General features: G+C 37.8%; 1 protein-coding gene across 1 annotated transcript; it reads right to left on the bottom strand.

The window, feature by feature from the left end:
* Window positions 1-816: 816 nt before the first annotated feature.
* On the bottom strand, window positions 817-9,906 carry LOC108902771 (pyroglutamyl-peptidase 1). Its single transcript, XM_018704770.2, has 5 exons — window positions 9,724-9,906; window positions 7,837-7,889; window positions 5,856-5,972; window positions 5,169-5,401; window positions 817-3,835 (listed from the first exon to the last, which is right to left on the bottom strand). Exons 1-5 carry the CDS (start codon window positions 9,755-9,757, stop codon window positions 3,640-3,642), a joined length of 633 nt encoding a protein of 210 aa, XP_018560286.1. The 5' UTR covers window positions 9,758-9,906; the 3' UTR covers window positions 817-3,639.
* Between the last annotated feature and the right edge of the window lie 304 nt (window positions 9,907-10,210).

The raw sequence follows: 10,210 nt of genomic DNA, 5'->3' as shown, positions 1-10,210 counted from the left end.
TATTTAGTAATGTGATTATGTGCAATTTGTTAAAGTATTAACTAAGCCCTGCATTATAACTTAATTGAGGTTTTAGAGTTTCCCATCTAATTTAAAGACCTCTGTAAATACAAGACACACAGTGTTCAAGAAAATCTTCTTAATCAAATTACCACATTGCCCCTGGGTAGCTGGGAAAATAATATAGCAGACACATGAAGGAGTAGATGTACTTGTTCTGCAGTAAATAATAAAGTTGTGGGTTGATCCAGGCATGATATATCACTGAACATCTGACAAAAAAATGTAGACTTAACCTAAAATTGTAATTCACAGCCTACTAAAATCTCTGACCAATCTACTGACTACATTACAGCATTTGGTAGAATTGGAAAAAAGACTGTAAAGAAGCTATTATTATACACTAGTGATGTAAAACTATTGAAAATGTTGCTGTTGCTCCAAAGGGATATGTTCATATGATGCCTGTTAGGGCATATTTTGTATAATTTCCCTTACTTCCAAATAGTAAGGTAATATTATGTTACTTTTTGTACACTAGATACTAAAACAGCATTCTATTAACACATAGGCAAGACCCTATCTTCAAAGTATGAAGTTGTAACCACATGTAAGACCACGTGTGAAGAATTTAGGCCAATTATTTTTTGACAGAGTGGTACATCATTGAAACATGTATGATCTTTGCTTGAGGCCTTTTGTGCCCACTGTACCAACGGTGTATTTGCCCAGTTGACAAATCAATTACAGCTTTAAACAGACATAACTAGTGAGTTGAGGAAAAAATACAAAGTTGAAATAACAGACAGAAAGACATTAGTTGTAATCCTTTAATTCTCTTTACTTCAAAGCCTTTCCTTTTACAAAGCCAAGATTACTTATTGTAACAGTGCTTTGTTAATGTCAGAAGCAGAAGGAGACACCTTTTCAGAGGATACTCCCTAAAAAGAGGAACTCACAAAAAATCAGAGAGCCATGATGTTATTGTACAACAGAGCACACACAGAGATAAAAAAGTATTTTTGAGGTAGCCACACATCTGACTGGACAGCATCAGTAATATATCTTTGAACTGACCCGCTGCACATTTTTAAGGCCTTTTTATAACACACATAAACAACAGCAAGGCACAGGAGAGAGTCAGGGTCAGAGGTCACCTCATATGTAAACTTGAGGTTTTCACATTTGTGAGCAGACATTTTAGGGGCAGCTCCTCCACAACTCTTTCACTTCTCAGCTCTCACAAACAGTAAAATATCAGCACCTGCAAAACTCAGATCTAAAACCTGCCCATTGTTTCAATAATTCCATAAGAGAGATTTAAAACCACATAGCCAAGATGCATGTTAAATGTCAAAGGCTAAGATGAAACTTAGGTCTGAGAGGAAGTTCGGTTCTGTTCAGTTCATTGTTCCAGGTTGTTAGTTTGTGGTAAAAACCATTATAATGAATAGCAATTAATGATACACACACTGCTAATTTACTTAAACTCACTGGCACAAACTTGCTTAACTCAGGCAGGAAAAAAAGCACTTTAACTAAAAACACAAGGAAAGACCACTACTGCTGCAACGCCAAGCACGGTTAATTTCCCTAAAACTATCTATGACAGTTTAAAACTATATCCTCGTTTCCCACAGGCAGGTAGTTTTGTTGGGGGATACACAGAGTGAAGCTGACACAATACGTAGACCATTCAATGTTTAAATTCCTACTGATAGGTAAGCTGTGCTAGGTGGTCTGGGCTGACTTGACAACTCAGAGTCAGGGAAACGTTGACCTACACAATGAAACACACAAACCTATTTTAAAAAAAGCTATTAAACAGAACATTTACACCTTGGAGTGGCACCATCACAGACACACTGAAGGAATGTGCTGCAGTCTGTTAAACAGGTAAGAACAAACCAAAGCTCAGAAAGATAAAGCATAAATCACCTATAAAGCATAGCTCACATGCATAATGATAATTAATAGGGGGAAGCGGGTTAAAAAAATGATGTGTGTATGTCTGGAAAGCTACATATTTCAAGTTAAAGTGACTGAAAAAAAAAAAACAAAATGCAAGCATTCACATTGCTCGGAAAATGCTGTCCATATTCCAGATTAAGTAAAAATGAAAAAAAAAAGGAAAGTGCTACAGAAAATAAAAGTCCAGGCCCAACTCTGACTGAACTGAGAGTCCAACTTCATCAAATCAAACCCTCAGGTAAAATAAGCAGCTACATCTGATTCAATGAAGGGAGCAACAGAAAGCTTTGACTGAGTAATACCAATTAGGGCTGCACAATTACAGAAAAAAATAAGGTTTTCTGCACGGTTAAAGACAAAAATAAGTTCCATTAAAGAGTCAGTCAATGCTCCAAGCATCTTCACACACCAATGCCCCAATTCAGTGGAAATGATTTCACTACACAGAAATCGAGTGCAGTAATTTCACTTTCTTGTAACTCATTGGTTCAGTTATTTAAAAACAATATTACTATTTAGACTGTATAGAATATTTTCTTTAGTACGGCATCTGAAACACAGCTCACTCTGAGGAACTATTGTGTTTAATGAAATTTGAAGTCATAACTGTAATGCTCAATATTTTCTCAGATAACTGTGCAGCCATAATAGAATTTTGACAAACTCGCAACATGAACTTCCCAAATCGACAAACTTGAGATCTGTGAAATAACATTGCACAGCCTGGGCCAGATCTCAGTGAGGTGAAAATGGGTTTTTTTCTGTCAGAATTGGGCCAACAAACTGGGGGGAAAATGAGCTGGAACCAACCCGTTCCCTGATTTAAATAACCTTTGTAAAAGAAGGCAAATTTACAACTTCTTATAAAGAAAAAGGACTCAAGAAACAATTCAACATCAAATGTGAAACGGTACAGTTAGGGCTGTAGAGTAGCTGGAGGAAAATATCTGAAGGAAACTGAAATTAGCAAACACAGTTTACTGCTAAACATTTCTACTTAAACCATAATGTAATGTGTACATTAACCATTTATAGACATTCAGGTGTGAACACCTGTTGAATGAAACATATCGTGACAGAGTGAAACTCAAAATTTGAGGTTGAACCAAGTCAAGAGTACATTTAACAGTTTCCCCAAATGTGACTCCTATAACCATTTCAATAACCCTAACCCTATAAGGTGCAATAATAGGAGTCACGTTTGGGTTTCTAGGTCGTAATATCTGCCACATTACCGACCTTTCTGGACCTCTTTTGTAACTGCATATAAACAAATATAAGCAGCATTTTGCTGCTGTGTTTTTTTTTTGTGAACCTACAGTAATTCCCATATTTTAATCTCCAAAGTCAGAGGGGTTCATTTTCCTTGGAAGTGGGAGAAAAGCTACATATGTTACAATGTGACCAAGGGTTGTCTTCAGACTCCCATTTTATCTTCACACCATCGGGAGACATTAAAACATAACTGAATCAGGCTTAGCAAAACAAAAAGCAAAAACCTAAGACAAAGAGAAGCAAAAGCTGAAAATGTCCTGTATGCTAGAGTTTTCATTTTGTCCGAGTAAAGACAACAATAAAAAAAAAAAAAGAAATTTGGCTACTTGTGGTTAAGTGCAATTTCTCTTGTGTGGTGAAGGCTGAAGAGGTTGGTTGGCATCTGGAGGTCACTTAGTGGAAGTGCTGCTGGCAGTGTATCTTCTCCTCGGCCTGGTCCAGAAGCTCCAGCATCTCCTGGACGATAGCCTTCAGCGCACGACCCAGGTCTTCCCCACTGTAAGGCTTTCCGAGAGGAGGCACGTGGATGAAGGCAGAGCGACCGTGGCTCAGGTACAGAGACGTGTAGTAGGTGAAATCACAGAGATATCTGTCAGAGAGGAGAGCAGAGCATTGAGTGAGTGAAGGGCCTGTCTCTAAAAACTGGAAGATCAGACTGCTCACATACTGGAAGTGCTTTTTACTCATGCATTTATTAATGCATGTGGAAGGATTCATCAATACATCAACTGTGTTTTTCTCCACTTTGTCCATTGTGCTTGTTCATTTATTTATAAGGTTCAACTTTTCTGCCAGACATACGAGTATTGCGCTGACAAACATACTGTATAAAATCACTCTAACTATATAATCACTATTTATGGCATCAGTGTAAGAGACTGCAAGTCTCTGCACCCTCAACAACCAGACCATGCTTCATGATCTCATTTTTACTAAGAACAGATCAGACAAACCTACCACTGCTCATATTACCACTAAAATACATTTCTGTATAGATATGCCAAAGATACACCCAGTTGCCAGTTTATTAGGTATATCCAGCTACAACTAATACAGCCTTGCAATACATCCTCCCTTTGTGAAGATTATAATAATCTGTTTTTGTTGAAACTCTTTCAGAGAGGTGTTTATTCGATTTTATGATCCATTTGGAGGTTGTAGTTTGTGGTGCTGTTGCACGGTATTGCATTATATTAATGTAATACAATGCAATGCAGTGAATTTTACACATCTATGTGATGCAAAACAGTTGAACAACTACAACTGAACTACAAAATACAGCCTCTGTAACACTGAATCAACCCCTCTCTGCATAAGGTGGCAGCTGAGAGTATGTTTGAGAAAGAGTGGAGAAAGAGTGGCCCGTCGATGGACTGGCGATCCGTATAGGGTGTACCCTGCCTCTCGAACCAATGACAGCTGGGATAGGCTCCAGCCCCCCCGCAGCCCTTAACGGATAAGCAGCATAGATAACAGACGGATGGATGGATGGAGAAAGTGTTGCCATTACAACAGAGTCCACCAGAGGGCACTGATTATTGTTTTAACTGTCCCACTCACAATTCTATATTAAAGGGGTTCATGTTAAGTGTTTATTTATTATTTGGTAAAATAATATATGATGTCATAATATTATGTGTGGATTTCTATATCTTTTTAATGGCAATTTCCTGCTTTGACTCACACAGACTAAATAATTTTGAATTCTTTTTCAGCATGAGTATATCCTATTTTTACCCCAGACTGACAAACTAAATACACCTCACAATGCAGACAGTAAATACTGTGTATGTCTAATTCACAGGTTTAACAGAGTGATGTTAAACACATGAATCAGCCTCTATCCTTTAATAGATGAAGCGTGTGGTCCAGAGGTGAGAGGAAAAACAAGAGGCTGATTCTAATTGGAAAAATAACATTACCTTCCAGCATCTTTGGAGACAGACACAGCTACCCCCAGCCCCGAGGCAGTCACTCTCTTGCAGACTGATTCCATGTCAATAACTGAGTCGATGCAGTCTGGGCCTCCCACAATGCAACACTGCGAATCAGGACAGAAACTGCTGTTGTCCAGACCCTTGTAGCCGTGATTTCTGCCACACTTCTCCAGCGTGACAGTGGTGGCCATACCTGAGACTCCGACATGAACAACCAACTGGCAAACAAAGGAAACAATAAAAAGTCAGAAGTCTGAGTAAATAAAATCAGAATAAATAAAATATTACTGTCCCATTGCACAAATGAATCATACCATATCTGTGGCTGCTTTTTTTCACCTGAGATGTTAATGGGTCCAAAAAAAGAGTCTATGGCTATTTTAACTGAACCAGAAATGATTCAGTTTATTAGAAACAAGTGAAACCCAATAATGATAACTGATAATTGTATGTAATTCAATTCAATGCAGCATGTGTCCCTTGTATTTCTTATTATCAGATTGTTCTCAGGGCCTGTCAGATCCAATTATAACTTACATTTGTGTTTACACAGACCTGAGCTGTGGCAGTAAAATCTGACCTACTGGGTCACTGAGGTAGACACAAGCTGCTGCATTTTACCCTTTAAAAGTAAAAAAATGTGAAGACTGTTACACCATGTTCTCCTCTTACCAGTGGATGATACTGCTTCCATAGAGAAGGAACCAAACTCTGCACTGTCTGGTACTCAACAGGAACCTCGTACACGTGCAAGTCCACTTCACTGCCCAGTCCGAGTTTCTTCAGTTCCTGACAGGATGAGGACAAGCATAAAAGCTAAAACTCTCTACACAATTTAAGGCAACATTTGTTCTTTCTTGGACTTTCTTGGACAAAATTTCAAATTTCAAATTTATTTATTGTCTCTGAAGCTTTCAAACACATCTCATGGCCTTTTCAGCTGTCACTGGAGAGTGGAGGTCTTCAAGACATGAAAAACTTCTTGCTATGAGGTGTGGTTGAAAGGTTCAGAAATGACAAATAAGTTGGACGCTGCGTTGAAACATTTTTTGCCAAACTACTGTTTCTAAGGACAAAGATAAACCTTCAAGTTCAACATTTCTTAGATTTTTTTATGCGAAGAGTTAAACAGTGAAAAAAGCAAAGATGTGTTCCTAATGGAAACTAAATTCTATGTTAGCTTTATGCTTCATCCACTGGTACACTACTCTGTTTTCCAGTTTATATAAACTTAAAAATAAGGAAGCTATTTTTAGAGTAAGAATTTGTCACAGAATAATATTTATTAACATGAATGAAGGCTGATTAGAGATAATACATGCAGTGCAAATAGTGAGGTGGCTTGTCTTCATCCCAAAATATTTTCATAACAACAAGGACAGAGGTGGTACAATGACAGCAGCACTGTACTCAAAAGCAAGTTAGCTGTTAACAAGACAGACCTACAAATGAGCTGATAACACTCAAGCATCTAAATTCATTTTCTGGTATGTGTGACAAAATAATCTCAACTCAAAAGTCTATTTGCTTGCTTTTTTGAGCTTTAAACAGCGTCTTTTAGACTTCATCAACATCACTGACCATGAGAAAAGCTAGTAGGGCCTTTAAGTTTTGATAATACTTATTATGGAGTTGTAGTAAAAAATCTATACAAAGAAAGATTTTGTAGATTAGCAGATAGCTGCCTTTCTCATTGTCAGTTCTATCATACTTACTGCCCACTGACAGCAATTTTTACACAAAAAAATTATTATAAATTGAAAACAATGTTTTTGAATCCAACATAACATTGACAAAAAACTACTATTTATAACTGATGATGATGATCAATCACAAATGTTTCTCTGAAATGTTATTAAACTGAAATATGATGTGATGTGTGAAAATCGTGTCAGTAATTTGCTTTTTCTTAGAGGATAGATGTCTCAGTTGCCTTGCTGTTTCCAAGCAACCTTATTTTAGCATTTTAAATTGATTTTTTTTTTTTTTATGAAAAACCCCAAAAACATAACTGTCATACTTAACCATCCTCATAAATAAAACCAGTATGAGAAAAGCAAGAAATAAAAGATGCAATCACACATATTATAAGTAAGACAAATCTGTGTCAGCTTCACAGCCAGACCGACACCTCCCCCAATCTCCCTGCAGGACAAATAGCCCTGGACACTGACCCCCACTTGTATTGAAAAGAGGCTTGTTTGACCACGTCTGTGACCCCGCCACAAAGCGGCCTTTTGTTTGCCTTTAATATCCTTATCAAGTCCGTCTAGACACCCTGACAACCACCATCATCCCCCACATGCAGGACACAGGGAGCCTCTGAGGCACACCGCTGCACGGTGTGAAGCCGGCCGGCGGCCATCAGAGCATCACATAGCCATCACACAAACAGGTTCCATCCTGCTAACAAAATGACAGGCAAGATTTTTTTTATTTTCAGACTGGATATATAACATTTTAGGGAGGATTAGAGAACTTTGTTTGCCTTAGTATAATAAATAATGTGAATTTCAAGTCCTCTGTATATTCATAAATCTCAGTGTTTTTATCTGAAGCCTCACTCATTTTGTTTAGGTCCAGGGGACACTTAATTCAATAGAAAAAAACCCTTTAAGTGTTATTCATGAAAAAGTGCATATGTGAAACATACCTGTACTGCTACCCAGCTGGCATTGACCGTGTGCTCTCCAAAAGGCCCAAAACCTACAAAATATGTCATGTGTTATGTCATTTGCTGTACTAATATTATACTGTGCTGATTATGTTACTGATAATGACGCTATGGAAACAGTTTAGTTTTTACAAGACAGATAAAACATACTAGAGTGACCAGTGATTGAAGGGAGACAGAAATAAAATACAGTTGTGAAATCTGATGCAAGCATTAATGTTAAGTATTATCTATTAGTAAAAAATTGTGCAAATGAAAATACATTAATTCTGGAGAAGGATATGGTGAATGCACTATGCCTTCCAAAAGACCATGGGCCTTGCTTGACTTCAAGATATAAGATTTGTATAAAAACTGTATATCTTATAACTTTAACTGTGTAACAGTTTGCTTTTCAACATTTTAGGTTTTTCACCAAACATCTTTTATATTAAAAAAACAAGATGCTGCCATTTGAGTGTATAAATTCTGCAGTGCTCAAGCATGTCGCTCTCCTTGAATTAACAATGTAAAATCAATCACTATCACTAAAAATCCCTCCCTGCACCACTCCATATGACCTACATAAAAAAATGCCGCAGCAGCAGCCAATAGATATTCACTCAGGCTTGTTTATATAGGAATCTATAACTGACCCCCCCTCCACCACACTTCCTAGGGTCAGTGGGGTCCCTGGGGGTTGGGTGGAGGGGGGATCAGTCTGTCTGACAGGCTGCTGAAAAGAAGCAGAGAGAGGGGCCAGCAGCTGCCAGCCGGCCAGCTATTGTGGAGGTGCTGTTCCCAGGCAATCTACACATATTCGATCAGCTGGGACTGCAAGCTTCTGCACCCCTTTGTGTCTGAAAACACCAAGGCACTGTCTCTGTTACCTCTGCTCAGATTAAATGCTGAAGACTGTAGTTTGTGCACTTTGGAAGCAGAGTTGCACTGATTCTTGTTTTTGGAAAAACTACCCTGAGTAAAATGTTTATATTAACTGATACATTAATATCACTGTAATTATTACTTTATACTTTATTATAAATATTTTCTTGTTTAATAAATAGTCATACAAATTGTGTTTTCTACAATCCAACTTGCAAAACAGCTTCTAAATACAGACTAGTAGGACACAGCTAAAATAACAATTGTGGGTCCAGATTTGCATATGTTACAGTACAAACTTAAGTGATTTAATATGAAATAAATGGATAAGCCTCCATACAGAAAACATTACAATAAGGTATCAATAATAAAACACAGTCAGTGGCTGGTTATTGGTAATTGCGTTATTTACTTTTAACCACTTTGTCCAGCTCTGTAATAACGCCATGTCTGAAAAGAGGCCTGTTGTTGACAACCAGTAAAACTGTCGGAGAGTGGATCAAACTCACAATACAAAGCAATGAAGAAGAAAAACTCAGACATTTTTCCCTTGTGAGAAAAGTTATTAAATGTCTCAGACATCAGCCATTGTCAGCTTTTCAGATGAAGAGCACATTACCCTTTCTTCTTTCTTTATTGTCTTCTATAGACACTATTTCGGATCTAATAAACAGTTATTAATAGTAGTTTTGCTATTGATAAGTTAAAGTGTGAGATAACATCGTGTTATTTATGAAAGTGGGCTACATTTTCTAGATTAAATTTTGCACAAATGTGGATCTCTGACACATGGCCTTTAAAAAAAAGACAACAAACGAAAGACGCGGTGTTATGGTTAAACCTGTAACGTTTCCTCCAACTGTTCACAAACTGCAGCGGGGTGAAGCAGTAACAGCCTGACGCCATTAACGTTACACCAACTGTCATCTCCACAACTTTTCCTCCACTTCGACCGCTAACACCGGCAGACGACAACAATAGCAGCTGAAAAAGCAGACAAACCTGTAACGACCACTGTCCGTTTACTGTTATCCATCTCCCGTACTGTTGCAGAGGATCCGTTGTTAGTTTTTGCCCCCCTTCGGTCTTTAATTTGAACCACGACCGTAAAGAGACTCTACACCTTCCACAACTGACGGCTCCTTCTGCTACAAGGCAAACCGCCGGTCCTTCTTGCTGCGGTCTACGTGAGACGTGACGTGATTACGTCACAAGGACACACTTTTACGTCCTCTACCTCATATAGATAGATAGATAGATGGATAGATTGATAGTAAATACATAGACTAGATATAAAATAAGTATTTATTTTTAACCTAGACACTACAGAATATGTCCTGAATATGTCCTGACTAACATACTATACTACACTGTACATTACAAAGCTCTACAGTGATGAGCAGATTGCCCATGGATGGCAAAATAAATTAAATATAAATTGTATTTCTTTATGATTGATATATGGTAAAGGTATATGGTAATCTCACAT

Source organism: Lates calcarifer, linkage group LG17 (assembly GCF_001640805.2).
Source record: "Lates calcarifer isolate ASB-BC8 linkage group LG17, TLL_Latcal_v3, whole genome shotgun sequence".
Taxonomy (NCBI): Eukaryota; Metazoa; Chordata; class Actinopteri; family Centropomidae; genus Lates; species Lates calcarifer.
The sequence above is the reverse complement of the archived record's forward strand: the minus strand, read 5'-3'. Positions and strand labels throughout refer to the sequence as shown.